Below are 22,910 nucleotides of genomic sequence, written 5' to 3'. Positions count from 1 at the left end.
GAGGGTCAGAGTCCATGTCCGGTTTTTGGCAAGTCTATTTCACAAAAGGCATTGGGTCCTCTCAGCAGGAGGCACTCAGGGTCTGCTTATCCCTCCTTTGGTGGCACAAGCCACCACCCAGATCCATCAAGGATGCACTTTTCATTTTCTAAATTTTTATTCCAAAAAAATTGCAAACAGAAAAGTTGGAGGAAGAGTACAGTGTATAGATTCCACAATCACCATGTTGCTAAATTTATTTATCACACTGTATCTCCCCATCTATCTATCCATTCCTCCGCCTATCCATTAATCCATCTCACATTTTGGATACAAATCAAAATACGTGGGTGTCACTTTATTTTGTTATGGTGAAATATACATAAAATAAATTTTTACCATTTTAACCCTTTTAAAATGGTTTAAGTATACAATTCAGTGGCTTTAAATACATTCACAATGTCCTATAATCAACATCATTATCTATTTACAGAACTTTTTCATCTTCCCAAAAAAGAAACTGTCCCCATTAAATATTAACTCCCCGTTCCCCACTTCCCCTAGCCTCTGGTCCCCATCCTTCTACGAATTTGTCTTTCTAGGGACCTCACGTAAGTGGAATATTTGTCCTTTTGTGTCTGGCTTATTTCACTTAACATAATGTTTTCAAGATTCAAGGCTGCATAATTTTCCATTGTATGGCTACACCACATTCTGTTTATCCAATCTTCTGTTGATGGACAGAATTTGGCTGGCTTCCACCTTTCGGCTAGTGTGAACCATGCTGCTATGAACATTAGTGTGCAAATATCTATTTGAGTCCCTGCTTTCAATTCTTTTGGATATATATTTAGGAGTGGAATTGCTATGTGAAGGAAAAGCCCAGCTGGGCTAACGAGCTAAGTCACAAATCTAAGTGCAACAAGTGTCGGATTACTGATCTGAGTTCTGCTGGGCTAACTCATAAATCTGAAGTTTAGTGTCAGTCTATTGGGCTAACGAGCTCAGTCACAAATCTAAGTGTGATAAGTGTCGGTTTACTGATATAAGTTCTGCCGGGCTAACTTGTAAATCTAAAGTTTAGTGTCAGTTTACTGGGCTAACAAGCTAACTCGTAAATCCAAGCTCAACAAGTGTCAGTAACGTGATCTGTTCCAAATTGATAAGCTCCAGTGTACTGATTCCTTGCTTTTTGTTGTTTGAACCTTATTGGCTAATAGCCCCATACTTGTAATTAACCCTATAAAACCTCATGTGCACGTCTGGGAGGTGCTCAGAGCTTCGGAGCAGAAGCCCCTCTGAGCCCGCCGGCGTAATAAATCTGAGTACTCCAACCCTCCGAGTGGTGCTTGTTTCTTGGCTGGCCTGTCATTTCCATAACAGCTAATCAAATGATTTTATGTTTAACTTGTTGAGGAACCACCAAACTGTTTTCCATGTGGCTGTGCCATTTTATATTCCCGCCAGCAGAGTACCAGGGTCCTGTTTCACCACATTCTCGCCAGCACTTGCTACCTTCTGTTTTGTTTTGTGTTTTTGTTAGTAGCCATCCTAATAGTGTGAAGTGCTATCTCATTGTGGTGTTGATTTGCATTTCCCTAATGGCCTGTGATGTTGAGCATCTTCTTGTGAGTTTATTGGCCATTTGTACAGCTTCTTTGGCAAAATATTTACTCGAGTCCTTTGCCTATTTTTGAATTGGGCTTGTTGTTGAGTTGTAGGAGTTCTTTATAATCTGGACATTAATTTCTTGTCAGATATACTATTTATAAATAATTTTGATTCGAGTCTTAGTTGCTCTCTCTCGGCGGCATCGCATGGGAAATGGATTTTGGGGGGGGCAGGGCAGGCGAGGAGAGATGTGATTGGAGAGAGGGTGCTCCAGGTGAGAAAGGAGAGACGTGGCCTTGGGGATGGGGAGAGTGGATGAATGCTGGGTGCTTCAACAAGGTCCCTCTCTGGAGCTCAGGTCAGAGGCACAGGAAGCAGGTCAGAGGCCTGAGAAATGGAGCTGATGGAGGTGGGAGTGCCCACCTGACTCCCTAGTCCTTTCTCTTGGGATGAAGAGACTAGTTACATGGAGGGGAGGGCAAGGGGGATGGGGGTGGGGGTAAGGGCCGGTTACAAGTAGCATCCTTGGCAGACAGTAGCTCACAATTTTGCTGTCCCCTAAACACCCCACCTCAGCCCTGCACACAGGCAATGTGTAGAACTCACAAGGTCTTCAAAGATGAGGGGCCCTGTAGGAGTCACCCTAGCAGCCAACACAGAGCCTGCCACAGTCCTCAATAAATGCAGGCTCTGTCATTTTCCCGGCTTCACTCATCTTAGGGTAGGGGGTCCCTCATGATCACCCCCAAATCTCTTACATGCCCCCAAGGCACGTTGAGATCTCATTTTAATCCCTTGAGGCCCTGCCTAGAAGTCCGCCCACCATTGTTTACTCGCAAAGTTGCCTTGAAATCCCACCCTATCTCTTCAAGGACAGCGTCTGGATGTCCCCCATTAACTTCCTCTCTGAGAACAAAACGTCCCACCTTCACCGAAGTTCAAAAGGAAGGAGGTGTCTCACCACCTCCACCCCCTTTACCCCTAACCCCACCAGGCTTTTCAGTGCTGCGAACAAAGGAAGATCTGTTAGCACTTCCTGTTTCCGGGCCAGGGGTTGGCCCTCGGAAAGTCCTCAGAGACTCGCCAGCAGCCCCCACCTCCCTAGGCCCCACCTGGACCCCCCAGTTCTGGACTCCTGGGACTACAGAGTATCCCCCTGCCCCTTCAGGCCTAGGTAAGGTGCGGCCACTTCTGCATTCTTAACTGCGGTGGTTGGGCTTCCTTCCTCTCCGTGACCTGCCTGCTCCTTGGTGCCCAGCGTCTCTTTAAGGCAACTTCCTCCTGCATCCTGGCCACCATGGTGCTTTCTGGGTTACTGTCCAGGGCCTGCTGGACTTCGCTCAACTACCTGCTTCTGATCGGCTGTCTGCCACCCCCAGGTGAGGACTGTCAAGCTTGGGAGGGCTGGAGTTGGCAGATGGATGGGTGGGGAGGCAGCCTCCCACCCTGCTGCCCTTCCTGGCTGTGCAACACTTCTTACAATCAGATCTGCCAGAGCGCCCACCAGTGTCCTCAGGAGAAAGTTGTGGCTCCTTAACTCAGCCTTCAAAACAGAAGGTAGCCACTGCATTTGATTTGTTCCCGTCCCCACCCCTCCAACATACACACACAAACACACACTCTCTCTCTGTCTCTTTCTCTCTCTCTCTCTCTCTGCTCCATCTGGATCCTTGATCTCTGCCCATGATCCTCCATCTGCCAGATCATCACCCTTCCTTTTTACTTGGATAACTCCTACTTAATCCTTTAAGACTGGCCATAGTGGTCCCCTCTTCCAGGAAGGCTTCCCTGACTCACTAGAGGCTGGATCAGGGCCTCCTCTGGCTTCCCCTGACAGCTCTCCTTGATTTCTGATCCATCCCCTGTCTTCCTTACTATGAAGGCAGGGACGATCTAGATCTTGGCAAAAAGAGGTGTCAAATGGTGGTATCTGCAGATGAGTGGGTTGTGGGGCACTGGAACAACCAGCAGAGCCTCCCTTTGTTCCCATAGGTACCCAGGGGCAGGAGTTCCTGATGCGAGTGGAGCCGAAGGACCCAGTGTTGCCTGCTGGAGTGTCCTTCTCAGTAAATTGCAGTGTAGATTGCCCCCACCCTGAACGCATCTCCCTGGAGACGAACCTACTCAAGGAGACAGTGGGCCGTGGCTTGGGCTGGGCAGCCTTCCAACTCAGCAATGTGACTGGTGATACCATGGTCCTCTGCTCTGGCTTCTGCAGTGGCTCCCAGATAGTAGGATCCTCTAAAGTCAAAGTGTACCGTGAGTGGCTGTGCCTGGAGGTGGGACTGGCCTTGGGCAGTGGTGGGGGTAGATGACCAATGGTGCAGGGGAGCGGGGAGCCCTGAGTTTGCAGGAATGGACCAGGGCTCTGACCCAGAACTTGGACCTGGGTGTGTGTGTGTGTGTGTGTGTGTGTGTGAGAGAGAGAGACAGAGACAGACAGAGAGATAGAGAGACAGAGAGATACATCTCAAACACATGCCAGGGCAACAGCTATGAAATCAATTTATTTGGGTCCCAACAAGCATTTTTATTTATTTTTACTTAATTTTATTTTTTTTAACAGGCATTTAATTTAAATAGCTCATGTCTTTTTACTTACTACTTTTAGTTTTATGGCAGATAACAGATTCATGTGGTTCCAAAATCAAAAAGTATAAAAAGGTGCAAATGTCAAATCTCCATTTACCTAGTGTTGGCTGAGAGTGGCTGCTGTTTGAAGTGTTGACACGTGAGTGCTCATTCAAAAGCCCTGGGATGGGGAGGTGTGCTTATGAGCCTCACTGCACACACAAGGAAACTGAGGCTCAGTGGGGTAAAGTCAGGGTCCACAGCTCGTGAGCAGAGAAGCCGGGAGTCCAGCTCCCAAGTCCCTGTTCTTAACAAGCTACATCCTCCTCCCCAGATCCTAAGTCCACTGCCCCTTTACCAGTTTGAGTCTTTCCACGTTTAAAATTTGAAAATTTAAAATAACACAATAGAGGGGAGGGTATAGCTCAGTGGTAGAGTGCATGCTTAATATGCACAAGGGCCTGGGTTCAATCCCCAGTACCTCCATTAAAAAAAATTAAATAAACCTAATTCCCTCCCCGTCCCCAAAAATAAAATAGCACAATAGACTAGAAAATAGCAGAGTACATCACTCATGGTGCCTACTGCTTTGTGAAGCCTTCATAGAGATGTCATGTATGTGAGTAACTGAGTGTATGCTCCTCCCGTGTGTGCACCAGTATCTATATTTGTCTGTGTACCTATGTGTGTGTCTATGAGCATATGTATGTGTGTCCTTATCTCTGTGACTGTGTGCGTATACCTGCGTGTCTGTGCATGCATCTGTGTGTCTGTGTGTGCCTGTGTGTGCACATGTGTATCTCCATGAGTGAATGTCTGTAAATATCTGTGTGTCAGGATCTGTGCCTGTGTGCATATCTGTATGAGGGTGGATGGCTGTGTGTGAGCATACGTGGATGTCTGTATCAGTACATGTCCCTCTGTGTCCGTGTGAATTTCTGTGTAACATGTACATCTGCATATGTGTGTCTGTTTGCCTATGTGTGTATCTGGGTGTCCCTGTCAGTGTGACTGCCAGATGCGTCTGTCTAGCATCGTGTAGGAGCCTGTGAGTCCTGGCTCATAAGAGCCCACTGCACTCATGTCTTCCCAACTCTATGTGTCACACAGCTTGAAATCAGCCAAAGTGGGAGTATTTACACCAGAGAAACTGGCAAATGCTGGCAAATGCTCCGTGTCGGGGCTCCCCGACCCGACTCCACCCCACCCCGAGAGCCCAAGCATTATTAGCATTTGCCAGCATACCATTAGCCCTTAACCAGGAGTTAGATGGGGGCCTCCTTGTTAAATATTCTAAAAGATGTTAAATATTTCCATAGCAGCCAGTCTGCAGGCCCTGGTATGACAGCTTAAGATCCAGCCTTGAGAGATGCTCCCCAGAGGCCCAGGGCTTGGTATGTGTGCCTGCAGGGGGTGCTGCAGCTGCAGCTGGGAGAAGACCCAGCCTAGGGCTGCTGAGTCCCCCCAGACAATGCAGAGTGCCCTGAGAGGCTGCCCCAGGCAGGTGTACCGTGAGAGCCTTGGGCACCTGGGACTGATTGGGGCAGGCTGGACCAAGCTGTGGGAGAGGCCAAGACCAGAATCCAGGACAGAAACTGCGAGGGGTCAGGGGAGTTCCCAGTCCTGAGATCAAGGAGACAAGTGGACACATAGGTCTGGAGTTTAGGAAACCCACCGTCTAACCCCTGCTCTACCCTTCCCTGGCTGTGTGTTCTTGGGCAGATCACCTCCCCCTCACATCTTTGGGCCTCAGTTTCTCTAGCCATAAAAGGTATGAATCGTAGAAGAGATTTCACTGGGTTGCTGTGTGAATGGAGGTGGATGACATCTGGAAAGTCTAAGGAAAACTCAAACAGGAAATGTTATGATTTCTATTAACATCATAAGTGGCCATAAACTTTAGTCCCCTTCCTTCCTTTTTTTCCCCCCTTAACTGTGAGGTCCTTGGGAACAATGACTTTTATTTCAATGCCTGGCAAGGTGTCCGACAAAACAGGAAATAATAATCACGATGCTAATGACAATAGCATTTATACTAGCACATGTCTAAGCCCTGTAGGTTTATTAACACAAAGTTCACAGTTCTGACTGGGCCACCCTGGGCTCCTCTCCACTCCCTCGGGTGGGGTTTGTGGGGCTGGCTGGTAAGTTCTTCTCTCTCTTTCACACCCCCCAACCCAGGGTTCCCTGAGCGCGTGGAGCTGGCCCCCCTCCCCCGCTGGCAATCGGTGGGCAGGCACTTCAACCTGAGCTGCCTGGTGTCCGGAGGGGCGCCCCGGTCCCACCTAGTGGTGGTGCTGCTCCGCGGGGAGGAGGAGCTGGGCCGGCAGCCAGTAGCAAACGGGGAGCCCGTCGAGGTCATGGTCACGGTGCTGGCAAGCAGAGATGACCACGGCGCCAATTTTTCTTGCCGCACGGAACTGGACCTGCGGTCCCAAGGGCTGGGACTGTTCCAGAACCATTCGGCCCCCAGGAAGCTCCGAACCTTCGGTGAGGGAAGGGACTGCAGACGGTGGGTAATGAGCTGTGCCAGAGTAAGGGTGCCCTGGTCGCGGGATTCCTGAGAATGGGGTGGCCTGGACCTCAGGAGCTTCTGGGAAAAGATGCCCTTGGCTATTGAGAGGGGTAGCCTCAGATGGGAGGCTCGAGGCTGTAGGAACTTTTGAGAAGGCTGTGAGTGTGTGTCCTGGGAAGGGGGCGATGCGGGATGCAGAGTCCTGGGAAAGATGGACTCCTGTTTGGGGGATGAGTGTCATGGGAAAAAGGGTGTCCAAGGCTGTGACACCGCCTCCTGCTCTCTCCTACCCTTCTTTCAAGCCATGCCCATGATCCCCCCGCGCCTCGCTGTCCCCCGATTCTCGGAGGTGGAAACGTCGTGGCCGGTGAACTGCACCTTGGATGGGTTGTTTCCAGTCTCGGAGGCCCAGGTCCAACTGGCGCTGGGGGACCAGATGCTGAATACCACAGTCATGAGCCACGGGGACACGCTCACGGCCACAGCGACAGCAAAAGCAGAGCAGGAGGGCGTCCAGAAGATTGTCTGTAACGTGACCTTGGGGGACGAGAGCCGGGAGACCAGGGAGAACGTGACCGTCTATAGTAAGAGGAGGCGGAGCCAAAACGGCTCCAAGGCGAGGGGCGGGGCTTCTGTAGCCCGAGAGGGCGTGGCATAGGGAGCAGACTAAGCGAGAGAGGGGCGGGGCCTAAGTAACACGTGACGTAGAGCCTGAGCGATCCAAATTGGGCGGGGGCTGCAGAGTAGCCTAAATATCCCGAGGGGAAGGAGGCGGGAGGCGGCGGGGCTTGACTCAAGAGGTGTGTGGTCAGTCAACTCCAGGGCAATGCCCCGCCTTTAGACTTACAGGGGCCCATCCTGACCCTGAGCGAGCCTAACGCCACTGAGGGGACCACAATGACCGTGACTTGCAAGGCTGGACCCAGAGTCCAGGTCACGCTGGACGGAATTCCAGCCGCAGCACCGGGACAGCCCTCCCAGCTTCAGCTAAACGTCACAGAGAGGGATGACAGGCGCACCTTCTTCTGCTATGCCACCCTCAAGGTGCATGGGGAGATCTTGCACAGTAACAGGAGTGTCCAGTTGCGTGTCCTGTGTAAGTAGGTCACTCTGATCTTTAATAGCGTGCTTCCTTGATTTGGGAAGACGACTCGCCCTTGCCCCACTGTACCTCGGGTGTGTTGGGTATGTCTGATCATTTGGCAATCCCACAGACGGCCCCAAGATCGACCGAGCTCAATGTCCCCAGCGCTTGACGTGGAAAGATAAGACTATGCATATCCTGCAGTGCCCGGTCCGGGGCAACCCGAACCCCCAGCTACAGTGTTTGCAGGAAGGCTCCAAGTTCAAGGTGCCCATCGGGATCCCATTCCTCGTCAGGTTAAACTATAGTGGTACCTACTACTGCCAGGCGGTCAGCTCACAGGGCACAGACAGTCTGACAGTGATGATGTACGTTCAAGGTAAGCCTAGGCGGGGCTTATTTATTCCAGTCGGGCAAGCTCAGGAGGGGCCGAGACGCGCGTATTTATCCTTGCTTTTTTACACAGATCAGAACCCCATTGCCGTTACCATCACCTTGGGGGTGTTAACTATCCTGGGCCTTGTGATTGCCACCGCGGCCTTATTGTACGTCTTCCGGGTGCAGAAGCGGAGTGACATCTACCATTTGAAAAAAAAGAGCTCCTGGCTGCCCCTCACGTCTAAACAGCCCGACGAGGCTGTGGCAGAGGAGTCATCCTGAGGCCTCGGGCTGCCGTGATACTGGGCAAAAACGACGGGAGTTTGGCTGTATCCCCGAATTCCGCACTAATAAAGACTTTAAAACCCATACTCTGTGGCCTGACTTCATCTGCACTGAAGGGCTCTCCCACTGCCTTGCGTATCTATTGAGTGACAGCTCGATGGCGGAAAGGGGCGGAGCCTGTAGCGCCCAGACGCGGCTTGAACTCTGAGAGGCGGGCTGGGCCTTACCCAATAGGCTGAGGAAGTAGAGAAGGAGGCGGGGTTTCTCTCGGCCAATCGGCGGACGCGCCCTCGTTGCCGCTCTATGCCGCTCCGCCCCAGCTCTCTGGTCCCAGAAGGCGCCGGGTTTCCCAAGATGGCGGCCGACGTGTCCGTTACTCACCGGCCCCCGCTGAGCCCGGAGGCTGGGGCCGAGGTTGAAGCTGACGTTGCCGCGGAGCGCCGGGCGCCTGAAGAAGAACTGCCGCCGCTAGATCCAGAGGAGATCCGGAAACGCCTGGAACACACCGAGCGCCAGTTCCGTAACCGCCGCAAGATACTGATCCGGGGCCTCCCGGGGGACGTGACCAACCAGGTATTGGGGGGGGGCCCGTGTGGGAGCGTGGCGGGAAATACCACCGTGCGCGTGCGCGGGGGTACCGGGCGACACCAACGCTGGCCTGCGGTGGGGGGCGTCGGTGGGTGACTCCAAGCGCGGGATCCACGCGGGGTAGGGAGAGACCAAGGAGCGGGATGTGGGGGGTCGGAGATGGAGGGAGAAACCAACTTTGACCTGAGGGAAGACGTTGCTAGGGGCGACCACAGGCTTGGACGAAACCAAGTGATTGAAGGGGGCGGGGAATGGAAGGGGGCGGACAGCTTTGGCCATGTTGGGGGATTGTGAATGGGCAGCCAGATTGGAGCTGTGAGAACAGGGACGCTGTTTGCTCCCTTCTCTACCATGAGGTGGTGGGACTTCATATCCATAAGTTTCAGGATTGACTATAGAGTATGCCTTTCCATAGCAAGCATTTATTAACTCCTTGTAGAGGTAGATCCGGAAGTTGTAGCAGCTCCTGGGGTCTTTTTTCCCCAAAGCCCCAGGCTTAATTTGAAAAAATGGAATCTCTTGTTCCCATGCAGAAAAGGGGAAGGGCATTGTTCCGTGGAGCCCCCCCTTGGCTGATCTGACCAGGGGTTCCCTTCTCTTGGGGCCACATGGGCAGGGCTTCCCAGTGCTCTTTGGACCCAGGAAGATGGCATCTAATCTGCCCTGCCCTTCAGCAGTAGAATGGGTTCTTTCTCCCTGCTGCTGAGAATCTCTGCTCTCTGGCCCACCAGCACACCTGCCGCTGGTTCTCCCTGCCCTTGGGTGGTGGGCACATGGTTGGTGGGGCACTAAGAGTGTGGGGAGGGGTGTGACTTGGGGACAGACCTGGGGCAGGCAACACTAAGCATGATCTGATTTGTTCCTAGAGCCAGCCATCCTAGGGCCCACCATCTCTCAGCTGGGAACACGCTGTCTCTCCTGCAGGGTGCACAGTGTGTCTGGCACAGACAGGCCCCAGAGCCTCACCCCCACAGCTGGCTTGCAAGAAGGCAGCCCTGTCAGTAGGAGGGAATTGGGAATCACGTGAAGCCACACAATGTGGGCTTATTAAGTACACAGGGTCTCCAGTCAGGTACCCGCAGGTGGCATTCTCATTGCTTCCCTGACCAACTACATGACCTTTGACAGTTTCCTTCACCTCTCTGAGCCTCAGTTTCCTCATCTACAAAATGGGTTTGTTAATACTTAATTTGCAGGGTTGTTGGAAAGAGTCAGTCTTGCAAACCAAGGTTTTGATGGGTGAAACAACTTCACTGTGGGCGTACAGCAGAACCAAGACTTGAACTCAGTCCCACCTGACTCTCTAATAAGAGTATAAGAGTATATTGTGTTGCTTAAAAGCATGGGATCTGCTGCTAAGCTCTAAATCACAGCTCTGCCAGGTGTGGCCTCAATGGCCTTGGGCAAGTAACTGCTGAGTTTGTAAAATGGGAATGGTAATTGACCTGCCTTCATAACTGGTCCGTGTGAAAATAGCAGTGGGTTGCTCCCTTCAGCCCTTAGTGATTCCCTGTCCCTTGGCTTCTGTCTCCACAGGAAGTGCATGATCTGCTCAGCGACTATGAGCTCAAATACTGCTTTGTGGACAAATACAAAGGGACAGGTTTGTGGGACCATGGGGTGGGCTAGCGGCAGGGGATGACAGTCCTTGAAGCTGGGAGAGTCCTGGCCCAGTGTCTCCTGAACTTCAGGCCCAACATGCAGCAGAGATGAAGGGGGCACGGACCAGATGGAAGCCAAGAGGTTGAGGGGGCACCAGTTGTTCTGGAGGACTTATAGGAGAAGACCAGACAGGCCTGGGTGACTGGCCAGCTAGGGGGATGTCTTGTAAAAGGATGCCCAGTGCCCAGGTATCTACGGGGTAGTCTGGAAGAGGAGCATCAAGGATGCCCCATGACAGGCACCCAAGATGAGGGACAAACTGGGGCAATAGTCTGTCCTGCACTGGGCCTAGGGGACGTCTCTGCTGAAATGGCAGCTTCCCTACAGCCTCTCTGCCTCCATGATTTCACTCCCCAGACTGCCTTCCCCTAGGCAACCAGCTCTGATCTGACTGCAAATCTGATCAATCCTGGTCCTAACTCTGATGATTCTTCTCTCTCCTCAAAACCTGTCTGAGGCTCCTCCTGATACTACCTTGGAAGGATGTGCCATCTCCTCAGGGGCCATAAGATTCCAGGCTGTTCCCTCTGCAACTATTCTTAGCCATGTCCTCTTCCATCCAGGTGGCATCAGGGAGCTCTTCACAGTGCCCTGAGTGCACCCCTCACCTCATAGCACTGACCACCCTAGGCTATCGCCGTGGGCTCAGTCACCTGCCTCCTGCACAGGGTGGTCAGCTCCTCGAGAACCGGGACAGCGCTCATCAGCCTCGGCCCCCACATGGGAGGCTCGGGTAGTGGTTAAGATCTTGGGCCCTGGAGGCAAATGGACCTGGGTTTTTGTCGTGGTCTGTCCTCTCTGTGGCCATAGGCAGAGATTTCCCCTCCTGAGCTTCAGTTTTTTCGCCAGAAAATTGGACATGGCCTGCTTAAGTTGACCATTTAGTAAATATGGGAAGGGCAGCAAGTCAGAGCTCCTTCCTGAGCACCAAGTATGTATATGTGCCAGGCACTGAGGATCCAGGGCTTAAGTGATACTTTTGTTCATATACAAATATTTATCATTCAAAAACAAATGTTTGTTGAGCACTTACTGTGTGCTGGGCACTGGGAACAGAGCTGTGAACCAAATGGATATGGTCTAGTCTGAGGAGGAGGTTATTCCAACAGCTGCAAACATGAAGGTGAGATGGCCATGAGACTAGAAGCTACAGGGCACTGTGGGAGCACAGAGCTGGGATCTGCAACAGAGCAGTTAGGGTAGGCTTTGTGGGGGAAGTGATGTTTGTGGTCAGATTGGAGAGTGGGTTAGGATTAACCAAGTGAAGAGGTGGGAGTCAGTATTCCACATTCAGGGAAAAGCAGGTGCAAAGGCCCCAGGCCAAGTGTGTCTTCATAGTCCAGTAAGTGGCAAGAGATGAGAGAGGAGGTCAGCAAACCCACGAGGCCAGGCCACAGAGGTGCCACAGTAGATGGGGGCGTGGCACCATATGGGCTGAGACAAGGGATTGGATATGAGAGGTGTTGGTGGCCTGGAAAGGCGGTGGTGGGGAGCTTCAGAGCAGGGTTCTGGGCCCATTTCCTTGCTGGAAAAATAGTGGAGTAAGTTATTGTGAGGAGTAAGTTATTCCCATTTGACAAATGAGGAAACAGACCTCAAAGCCACTCGGGCTGGAGTTGAAACCCAGGCTCCAGTGGCGACATGCTTCACCACTACCCTGTGTGTCATCTGAATTACACATGTAGTTCTTAGGACAGGGCAAGGTGCACAGTAGGGGAGTGTTGTAGTGGGTTGCAAGGAGCAAGCCCCACGGAGGCAGAAGGCACTGGCTCTTGTCGCTCTAGGCTGGCAGCTGTTCCAGCTGACTGCTGCCTGAGATGTCCCAGTTCGGTGTTGTGAGGTCACATGTGGTTTAGAGAGGGGTGGGAGCGGGTGGTTATGGGGTGGGAGGGCCGGCCCTCAGGACCCCAGCTGACCACCTGCTCTGCCCCGTCGCAGCCTTCGTGACCCTGCTGAACGGGGAGCAGGCCGAGGCCGCCATCAGCGCCTTCCACCAGAGCCGCCTGCGGGAGCGCGAGCTGTCGGTGCAGCTGCAACCCACAGATGCCCTGCTGTGTGTGGCCAACCTGCCCCCCAGCCTCACACAGCAGCAGTTCGAGGAGCTGGTGCGGCCCTTCGGTAGCCTGGAGCGCTGCTTCCTGGTCTACAGCGAGAGCACTGGCCACTCCAAGGGCTACGGCTTTGCTGAGTACATGAAGAAGGACTCGGCCGCCCGCGCCAAGTCGGACCTGCTGGGCAAGCCGCTGGGCCCGCGCACCCTCTACGTGCACTGGACAGACGCCGGGCAGCTGACGCCCGCCCTGCTCCACTCACGCTGCCTCTGTGTGGACCGCCTGCCGCCCGGCTTCAGCGATGTGGACACCCTGCGCCGGGCGCTGTCGACCGTCCACACGCCCACCTTCTGCCAGGTGAGCCCTGTGCCCGGTGCAGAGACCTGGGGGAGCAGATACGAAGCCCAAAGCACCTCAGAGGGGCCCATTAGCTTCACCTGCCCTCTCTAATCTCCTGGGTCCCCTTTCAGGAAAGCAGCCACGGTGCCACTTTGAATGGGATTCTTGTTAGAAAGGCCACATAGTGTGGTGGGTGACAGCCCAGCCAGGAGCCAGATGGCTGGGTTTCAGATCCTTGCACTCCCTCTAGCGACTTGCTTAGCCTCACTGGCCTTAGTCTCCCCCCTGTAAAATGCAGGCGAAGCTGCCTTTGTGAAAATGGCTGTGAGGCTCGCTCACCCCCTGTTTGCATCCACCCAGGCCCTCATCAGGTATTTGTTGAGCCCCTCCTGGGCCCCAGGCCCCAGGCCTGGCATCAAGGAGGCTACTCCAGAGGAGCCCACAGTCCATTTAAGCCGTGAGGTGAGGAAGTTGGACTTGGCTGGATCCCAGCCCTGCTTTGTGGCCCTGGGCCAGACACTCACTCTCTGAGTCTTGGGTTCCCTTCTCTGGAAGAAGGGATTCCATACTCGTGCATTAGTTTGGGAAAACGATCCCTGGTTCATTCCAGTCACGCTTTTCAGATGCTTCTGTGAGTGTACCTAGCTCAGTGACGGGCACAGTGGGGCGAGAATGGGCCAGGTCAGCTCTCAGGGAGCTCCCATGTGGTCTTGCCCCCAGACCCCAGGTGGACAATTCCTTCAGGACTCACTGGGCTTACCTGCAGTCCAGCCATCGTGTAACGGCCTGGAGAGGCAGGTTTCAGCCCTGTTTTCAGGTAAAGACACTGAGGCACGTAGAGGTCAGTTGACATGGCCTGGGACATACAGCCAGGGTGTGATAGAGCCAGCAGTGAAACACCGCAGCCTGGCCCCAGAGCCTGGAGGAGGCCGGTACCTGGGCTCAGACCCCAGCTCTGCGGCCTCTGTGGGTGTTGGTGTTGGTGAGTTGGACATCAGTAGGAATCCATCTCCTTGCTCACTACTGCCTCCACCGCGCGCCTACTGTGTGCCAGGCACCGGGCGGGGCTCAGGAAACAGATGAGGTGGCTCCACAGCTTCATCCTCTCGAGTGGAGTTGGAGGACTGCGGGGCCACAGCCAGCGCCGAGGTCCCTCTCTGCGCCTCAGTTGCCCCATCTCAGCATGGGTCTGGCAATGCTTTGTGATCATGTTCTGGAGAACAGCTGCTCACTCATTCCTCCACTTAACATATTCTTCAGACATCTGTTGAGCACCTGCGGAGTCCCAGGCATTGAGGTTAACCTCCTCCAAGGAGCCCAGTCACGCTGGGATCCTGGTTGAATGGAGGCAGGGCTCAGGAGTCAGGTGGGTAGAAGTTTGAGCCTTGGTCCCCATATTTGGGAGCCGCGTGGCCTTGGTTGCCCTTTGACCCCTTTCTCTGTTCATCTGGAGGATGAGCATGGTTGTGAGAAGAAGTACATCCAGACTTGGCATGGGGCCAGAGGTGAAGGTGACGTGCTTGCTAGAAGTTGGCTGACGGCCTGAGCTGACCCACCTGGGCGCTCAGAGCAGGTGCTGGGCCAGGCCCATGGCCTCCCTCACCACTGCACCGGGAGCACGAGCCTCCCTGCCCCTGTTGAGCTCACTGTTGAATCCCCACAACCTCCCTGCCAGGGGCTCCCGTTGCTAGTCCCATCTTATAGATGAGGAAACTGAGGGTCACGGATGGGCACGTGCAGTGACCTGCTCAGGCCAGCTAGCCCATAGCAACCTAGTCTGGTTCACTTTGCCATTTATTCACAGGCCAGTTTACATATAGTAAGTGCTTCGTTTTATTGCAGAGTTACTTTAAAATATTTGAATGCTACAGACATGTCTAAAGCAGATGACCCAAGGTGTGAGGTATTATAAAAGGCTTTTTCAACTTTATTCATTTTTATGAATGGGCAGTCTAGGCCTGTTTCGAAATTTAGCACGTCCACAAGGGTCAGCAGTGAAGGCTTCTGTGGTGAAGGCTCTGTGGTGCTTCTTTCAGTTTGTGTGTGTCCTTCCAGCGAAATTTGATCACCCATTTCGAACAAACATGTATATATGTTCCCGCGTCCCTCTTTCTTTGACCCAAATGTGGCCATGCCTGCGTTGGTTTAGTTTTTCCATTTTACTTTGTCTTGGGCATCTTTATGTGTTTAGAAATGAGAGCTTCTCATTCCTTTTGCGGCTGCGCCATATTCTATTTTATGGACTCTATGTTACACCCTACTGGCGGGCATTGCGTTGGTCTACCCCACACTGCAGCCGTCCATGTGACACTCAGGACCCAGGAGGAACAGCATTGGTTCTCAGGACAGCCATTGTCACGCTGAGGTGGACAGCCCTGTTCAGCTTCAGCTCTGTGGCCTTGGCAAGGGACTACCCCTCTCTGAGTCTCAGTTTCCTCATCTGGAAAGTGGGTGTGCTGACACCTGCCTCCAAGATTCAGTGAAACAACGCCTGTGGCGACCCGGCCGGGGGGCGTGCAGGACCCAGCGGGTGATCTCACAGTATCTGCTCACCCTGGGACAGCCCCTGCCGACCATTCCAGTACTTGCAGACACCCTGCAAACTAAGGTTTGTTCCCTGAGTGGGTGGCAGGCTCACTTGGCAGCAGAGCCTGAGCTGAACTGATGTGAGGTCATCTGTGGCCTTTGTCTTTGCATCTGGCTGCAGAGCTATTCATGTGCTTGACTTACAGGGAGCCCCGATCCCACTGGGGATGACTGATACGTAATGAATGTGCGACATCCTCCCTTTCTCATCTCCACACAGTCCCAGTCCTGGACTACATCCAGCCCCGGGGTCTGGATAAGGGGCTGTAAGGTCTGAAGTACCAAATTTGACTCCTGTCAAGGAGGGGTGAAGGGGCTTCCTTGGCCTGCCTGAGACTACACCTCTGTTCCTGCCACTCACTGGCTCTGTGACCCCGCCCTCCAGCCCAGCACCACCAGCCTCGAACCCAAGCTCAGTGGCCACTTGCCGCACCACCAGGCTGTGTGCCCTTCCCAGTCCCGGCTGTGGCATCCTCGGCCCAAGGTTGGCAGCCAGGCCAAACTCCAGAGCCACCTGCTGCTTCTCCCGCCAACCCCTCCTCTTTGAGCCCTGCAGCCTGTGCTTGGGAATCCCAGGCAAAGTCCCAAAGTGGCGTTGGCATGAGGCCTGGGGAAGCTGACCCGTGTGAAGCAGGTCTCAGCTCTGCCCTCCCACCAACAGTGTACCCTTGGGCATGCTGACTTCTCTGAGTCTCAGTTGCCCCCTCTTGAAATTGGGATGCAGCCTCCCAGGGCCATTCAGAAGATTAGATGAGCTAACACAGGAACCAGGCTTGGGACAGTGCAGAGCCCAGAATCTGTCCTCTCTAGGGGGACGCTTACATGATTGGGATCCTCATCTGGTCACAGCTGTCACTTCCTATGATGGTGGTCACTGTCCCCCAGGTGCTCATGACTGCCTCTCCCCCTGCCCCACAGTTGGCATACGGCCAGGATGGGCAGCTGAAGGGCTTCGCTGTACTGGAGTATGAGACGGCAGAGATGGCAGAGGAGGCGCAGCAGCGGGCGGACGGCCTGGCCCTGGGGGGCAGCCACCTGCGCGTCTCCTTCTGTGCCCCGGGGCCCCCTGGCCGCAGCATGCTGGCTGCACTCATTGCTGCCCAGGCCACGGTGAGTGTGTGCTGGAGGGAGGGGGCCCCAGCCGGTGGAGATGGGCCCTCCTCCCTGGAGAAATTGGGGCCCCTGTCTGGCACCCTCTGTGGCTAGGCCAGGTGCTAAGCTGCCCCTCTGTTCCTCTCCTCAGGCCCTGAATCGGGGCAAAGGGCTGCTGCCTGAGCCCAACATCCTGCAGCTGCTCAACAACCTGGGGCCCTCCGCCTCCCTCCAGCTGCTTCTCAACCCCCTGCTCCACAGCAGCGCTGGTGGCAAGCAGGGTAAGGCGAGCCGGGGCCAAGCGCTCTCTGAACAGGGCACCTCCCGGGACTTCCCATCTGGGTGATGAGTCAAGAACCAGGGCTGGGATGAGAGTGGTGCTCCTGGAGGAAGCTGGTGCCCTGAGCCCCTGGCATGGGGAGCAGAGCCGCCTGCAGCGAGGCAGGGTGGTGGCAGGAGGGACCGCCCCTCCCCAGAGGCTCATCTTCCATCTCCTGAGCCCTTTCTTTGGATACATCAGTTGCCCGCTCCGAGCTTCAATTTCCTGTTCTCAGCAGGCCCGGGGCTGTATTTAATGGGTGTGGGGTGTCTCCATCCAGGGACCACCTCCCATCTTCTGGGTCTTCCCCTAGGCCTGCTGGGTGCCCCCCCGACCATGCCGCTGCTCAATGGGCCCGCTCTGTCCACGGCGCTGCTGCAGCTCGCCCTGCAGACCCAGAGTCAGAAGGTAACTGCAGGCCCAGAGGCCCCCGGTTCCCTCCCCACTCACACATGTCCCACAGCCCCTCTGTTTCCTCTTTTGAACCTGCAGTGGGTGGCTAACCATTAGCAGGCTTGTGGGGCTTCGGGCTGGATCCCTGGGCCTGGCCTGTGGCAGGTGCTCAGGACTTAGGAAGTGAATCAGTCAAAGTCCAGGCTCCACAGTGGAGTAGAGTGGCCTCTTGCCCCCACCCCCTCGACATACACCGAGACACACACACACAGTTCATTATACCACACACAGACCCACGCAGACACACACACTACCCCATCTGGTTTGATTCACTGGAGCCAGGTCAGTGGTGTGGATGTGACTGACAGTAACTGACAGAAGGTGAGGTTGTGGGCTTGGGCCCTTGTGTGGCTGAGAGTGATTCAGCCCATGTGTGGTGTCACCACTGGGTGTCTGCAATCAACACGGTGTTGTGAGGGTTAGACACTGTGCTTCTTTGATAACAAGGGGGCTCGGGGTGGGTTGGTGGGTGCCAAAGAAGGACTGTCACTGTGTGTCTTCTGACAATGTGGGGTGACATGCTCCAACACTCTCTGCATTCATAATCTGCGTTCCCTGGGTCTTCCCAGCACCTCAAGCAGGCCCTGGGGTGTAGGAGGCCCTTCGTCACCACTGGCCAGGCGGGTGATGGCTGGTGTGTTGCAGACATTGACACCCTTCATGTCTGCCTGTGGTTGGTTGTGGGCTGGAGTCTGGGTGTGCTGGGCATTGTGACCCACTGCCCTCATCTCCAGCTGATTGGGCTCTGTCCCTAGAAACCCGGGATCCTGGGAGACTCTCCTCTGGGCACCCTCCAGCCTGGGGCCCAGCCGGCCAACCCCCTCCTTGGGGAACTGTCTGCAGGTAATGCCTACCCCACTCTTCCCCCACCTCTGGGCCCTGTCCCACTTCCCTTTCCTGAGCCCCTTTCCTCACTGGGTGTGGTAAACTCCCAGCTGTGCAGCCTTGGGCAGGTGACCTAATCTCTCTGAGTCTCAGCATCCTCACCTGTCTGTTGAGTGCCTCGGTGCCCACCTCCCGGAGAAGCCATGAGCATCCTGGGAGCTGATGCACTTAGAGGGCTCTGCTCTGTGTTCAGCGTGTACTTGCCCTTTAGCTGCTGGCCCTGGTCCACGTAGAGGCTCTAGGGCCCTGGGAGGATGTTCCTGTGTGGCTGGGCCACTGACACCTTCCCTCTCTCTGTAGGAGGGGGCCTGCCCCCAGAGCTGCCGCCCCGGCGAGGGAAGCCACCACCCCTGCTGCCGCCACTACTTGGCCCCTCTGGGGGTGACCGGGAAACCATGGGCCTAGGTCCCCCAGCACCCCAGCTCACTCCACCCCCTGCCCCTATGGGGCTTCGAGGTACTGGCCTCAGAGGCCTCCAGAAGGACAGTGGGCCGCTGCCAACGCCCCCTGGGGTAAGGCCCTACACTGCACCCAGCACCATTCCAGTCTTCTGCCCTGCGAGGTACCCCCTACCTGGGGCCCTCGTGAGTCTGGCCCTCTCACCACAGGTCTCACTGCTGGGGGAACCCCCCAAGGACTTCCGGATCCCCCTGAATCCCTACCTGAACCTACACAGCCTGCTCCCAGCCAGCAACCTGGCGGGTAAGGAGGCCCGGGGCTGGGGAGGCGCTGGGAGAAGCCGCCGCCCAGCTGAGGGCCCCCTGCCTAACCCCCCAGCCCCCGGAAGTGGTGGCAGCAGCAAAGCCTTCCCGCTCAAGTCCCGCCTGCTCAGCCCCCTCACCAGCACCCGCCTGCCACCTGAACCAGGGCTGCCCGACAGCTATGGCTTTGACTACCCCTCGGTGAGTAACTGACCGCCCTGTGGGGAGCCCTCCCAGGGACTAGCTGCTGTGGCCCTTTGTCCCCTGGGAGCAAGTCGTTGTCCAGACCGATATTTCTCTAGTACTGGCTGCCAGGCGGGGCGCTAGGGAGACAGCGGGGAATGTGTCAGACACGGTCGCTGCCCTTAAGTCTCTGTTCATCTCTCTGTCTCTGTGCATCAGACCCTGCTTCCTGTCAGTTGTCTTTCTCCTGAGAGGCCTTAGGCCACACTTCTGCTTCCCCTTAGAGACAGGGTTCAGCCTCCTCTCTGTCTCTCTGTCTTCCTCCCTGCTCTCCCCTCTGCGATTCCTGTCCCTGTCCCTGCAGAGCTGCTCCTTCTGTGATTCCAGCTTCCTCTAGGTCAGAGATTGCAGCCTTGCCACCTGTATTATGTTTGGCCCAAACTAGATTAAGGAAAAAAAAAACTGGAATAGAAGCCAGTGCCAACATACAGAACCTGCAAGAGTTTGCACAACCTAGATGCCCAGCTTGCCTCGAAAACTCCAAACCTTTGGCCCCATCGGGGCCACACACCTTCACAGCAGTCATCTCTGGGGCTGAGGTGCAGCCACCCCCTGGGATGGGGCACCTATTCTGTCTCATTGCCCAACCCTGCAGGCTGAGTGGGCTTTTATGCACTGTGTCTATTGGAGGGGGCTGACTTCCCTGATGACAGCTGTGCTGTGGAATTGAGTCAGGGGTGAAGTTGGTTACCGACCCCAACCCAACATGCTGCTTCTCCCACTTTCATTCAGGATGTGGGACCTCGACGGCTCTTCTCCCACCCACGGGAGCCAACCCTAGGGCCTCACGGACCCAGCCGACACAAAGTAATTGCTGCCCTGTCCATCCCACCACCTGAGTGTTAGCTTTTGCTGCATAACAAGCAGTCCCACTACTTCATGGCTTGGAACAGCAAACATTGGATTATTTCTCATCATTCTGTGGGGTGGTGGGTGGGTGGTTGTCTGCAGTCACCTGGCAGTTCAGCTGCAGCTCAGTGGTCCATGGTGGCTTCTTTCATTTGTCTGGTGGTCAGTAGGCTGGTGAAGGGGCCTCGACTGCAAGGACTTACCTGCTCCATATGGGGCTTATCCTCCAGCAGGCCAACCTGTGCTCGTGCATGTGGCGGTGGTTCCAGAGGTCCCTGGAGGATGAAGGGAGGGTGGACCCCTTTGCTGGCCTTGTCATACTCCTATCCCATTGGTCAAAGCCTGGAATTGTTTGGGGATCTATGAAAGGGGATAGTACTGCAGTGATCCATCTTACTCAGCCAGCCCCCTCTCTGCAGATGTCCCCCCCACCCAGTGGCTTTGGTGAACGGGGTGGCGGAGGTGGCGGCGGGCCCCTCTCCCACTTCTATTCGGGCTCACCCACCTCCTACTTCACCAGCGGCCTGCAGGCTGGCCTCAAGCAGAGCCACCTTAACAAGGTGAGGAGCCTCCCCAGCTCAGTGCAGGTCCCCAGGGACAGCCAAGATGTAAGGGGCCCCTGTGACCCTTAGTGCCTAGGTCAAGGCTGGGGTGGTGGCAGGGGTCAGTTTGCTCAGGGCTGGGCTGAAACTAGCCATCCTCCCCTCCCCAAGCCTGTGTGTCTCACACCTTGTATTGCCCAGCCTTCCTGGCCTCCTCTTACATCCTCCCCTAATAGTCCTGGGTGTGGATGGAATTAGCCCAGTCCACAGATGAAGAAACTGAGGCCCAGAGAGATGAATTAATCTCATAGCTAGTAAGTGGCAGAGGCAAGGTTTGAACCTGAAACCCTTGCCTCTCCTCTGGGGACTGCTTCCTCTCCCATCCCATGTCTCTCCCATTTCTCCCAGGTGATTGGCTCCTCCCCACTGGGTTCTGGAGAAGGGCTCCTGGGTCTTGGCCCTGGGCCCAATGGCCACAGCCACTTGCTGAAGGTACGGGCAGTGGGTGGGGACATGCAAGGCTGGGGAGCCATGGCCCCTGGGTGGCCCCTGACCCATTGCCACTCCTTCCCCTTTGTCTCCAGACCCCGCTGGGTGGCCAGAAACGCAGCTTCGCCCACCTGTTGCCCTCACCTGAGCCAAGCCCAGAAGGCAGCTACGTGGGCCAGCACTCCCAGGGCCTTGGCGGCCACTACGCAGATTCCTACCTGAAGCGCAAGAGGATTTTCTAAGGGGCCAGTGCCAGAGATGCTCAAGGGCCTGAACCAAATCGCTTTTGGGTTTTCTGGTGTTTTGTTTTGTGTTTTTTTTTTTTCCTTTCGGTAATAGAAAAATCTCTGAAAGACTTTGCTGACCAACCAGCAGGAGCCCAAGGAATGTGGGGGAGTCCAGGGGCCACTCTGCACCTCTGGCCTGCTCCTGGCGTGGAAACCCTGCAGCCTTAAGAGGGAGGGGCCCGGCCCCCTCTCTCTCCCCACCCCTGTGTCCGCCTGTGTCCACCTGTGTCTGTCTCTCTGGGAGTCCTCTCCTGCCTCATTGCTCCTGTACCTTGGCCTCTTGAGTGCCTTGGAGGTTTCCCTCACCTCCCGTGAGGATCAGAGACTGTTCCCTTTTTTAACTTTGACAATTGACTTTGGTTTCCTTTTCTAATTTTTATTATTTTTTAAAACAATCCAGACAGCCCCCAGCTCTGATTCCTTTAAGGCCCAGCATGTCTGGGCCTCCATTCCACACTTTCAGTTTGAAATGGCTCACTCTTTTTTCTTTCTCCCATATCTGCTGCAGGCTTGGCTCTCTGCTGCCCCTGCCTGCCCTTTCTAGCCTGTACTCCAGTTCTGGGTCCCCTACACCCTACCACAGTCCCCTCACCTTCTGATGCCTTAAAGCCAGGCCCCAGGCCCCACTGGCCAGAGCCTCTCAGATGCTGAGCTCTGGAAGCTTGACTCAGGACCAAATGGCTCTGGCCTGGGGATTGGGCTCCTCTACGCCGGGTCCCCCATCATGGGGACAGTAGAAGGCCAAAGCCTTGGTCTTGGCAAACCAGTCCCACCAGCCCTCCTGCCCAGGCCTAGATGCAGAGATGGACTTTCTCTGCCAGCTTAAACCTCTTCTGTCCGTCTGTGGGGCATTGTGCATCTCACTGAGCCTCTGCTGTCTCCATGTTGAAGATGAGCTCCACCTCTTCGTCCCAGGCCAGATCACCTGGAGCTGGCCTCCCTTTGGCCCAGTGCTGGAAAATCCAACAACGTGCAGATAAGCTCTGCCCCTGCCCACCAGCAGGACCTGTCAGTCTGAGGTGACCCTGGGCCCTGACCCTGGCCGGCTGGGCCACCAGCTTCCCTCCCCTGACTCTGGGGGGTTCACATCCACTCCAGGGGAGGGGGGTGTCCTCTCCCCAATCTCCTCACACAGACCTTTGCTGAATTAAAGTTTGTTAAGTAAATGGTTTTAAAGAAAGCAGAGCTGGCTGGTTCTTGGGACAAACAGTGGGCCTGGGTGGGAGGTCTGGGATAGCCCTACAGGTTTTGGTGCTCCCAAGCCTGTCCAGTGCCCTCCCACTCTGGCAGTTTCCCCTGGAGGCCCCTCCCTCGCAGGCCCCCAAGCAAAAGCCGACTCACATTCGGGTGATTATGGGCCCTTTGCTCGCGTGTCTGTTACTGCGCATGCCTAGTCTGCGG

General features: G+C 55.1%; 2 protein-coding genes, 1 long non-coding RNA gene and 1 other non-coding gene across 5 annotated transcripts; 3 read left to right on the top strand and 1 right to left on the bottom strand.

Annotated features, from left to right (window-relative positions):
- The first annotated feature begins 2,642 nt into the window (after positions 1–2,642).
- ICAM3 (intercellular adhesion molecule 3) lies at positions 2,643–8,507 on the top strand. Its single transcript, XM_015241031.3, has 8 exons — positions 2,643–2,764; positions 2,849–2,969; positions 3,583–3,849; positions 6,343–6,651; positions 6,979–7,260; positions 7,518–7,772; positions 7,891–8,139; positions 8,227–8,507. The coding sequence occupies exons 2-8, from the start codon at positions 2,888–2,890 to the stop codon at positions 8,418–8,420; spliced, it is 1,638 nt and encodes a 545-aa protein (XP_015096517.1). The 5' UTR covers positions 2,643–2,764; positions 2,849–2,887; the 3' UTR covers positions 8,421–8,507.
- Positions 4,575–4,647, top strand: TRNAI-AAU (transfer RNA isoleucine (anticodon AAU)). Its single transcript has one exon. It is a non-coding gene; the product is annotated as a tRNA-Ile (tRNA).
- Positions 6,207–8,784, bottom strand: LOC140688466 (uncharacterized). Its single transcript, XR_012063188.1, has 2 exons — positions 8,651–8,784; positions 6,207–7,213 (listed from the first exon to the last, which is right to left on the bottom strand). It is a non-coding gene; the product is annotated as an uncharacterized lncRNA (long non-coding RNA).
- On the top strand, positions 8,738–22,689 carry RAVER1 (ribonucleoprotein, PTB binding 1). 2 transcript variants are annotated; one of them, XM_072947657.1, is made up of 14 exons: positions 8,738–8,996; positions 10,548–10,614; positions 12,612–13,081; positions 16,568–16,759; positions 16,893–17,022; positions 17,374–17,468; positions 18,269–18,356; positions 18,699–18,910; positions 19,007–19,100; positions 19,176–19,300; positions 20,075–20,149; positions 20,611–20,751; positions 21,142–21,225; positions 21,318–22,689. In XM_072947657.1, exons 1-14 carry the CDS (start codon positions 8,778–8,780, stop codon positions 21,462–21,464), a joined length of 2,139 nt encoding a protein of 712 aa, XP_072803758.1. In that variant the 5' UTR covers positions 8,738–8,777; the 3' UTR covers positions 21,465–22,689. The 2 variants fall into 2 exon arrangements, with proteins under 2 accessions (XP_072803758.1, XP_072803757.1); XM_072947656.1 differs by having other exon boundaries at positions 19,007–19,300.
- The last annotated feature ends 221 nt before the right edge of the window (positions 22,690–22,910 follow it).

This window comes from Vicugna pacos, chromosome 22, assembly GCF_048564905.1.
Source record: "Vicugna pacos chromosome 22, VicPac4, whole genome shotgun sequence".
In the NCBI taxonomy this organism is placed as follows: Eukaryota; Metazoa; Chordata; class Mammalia; order Artiodactyla; family Camelidae; genus Vicugna; species Vicugna pacos.
Note: the sequence above shows the minus strand (reverse complement) of the source record. Positions and strands in the feature narration are given on the sequence as shown.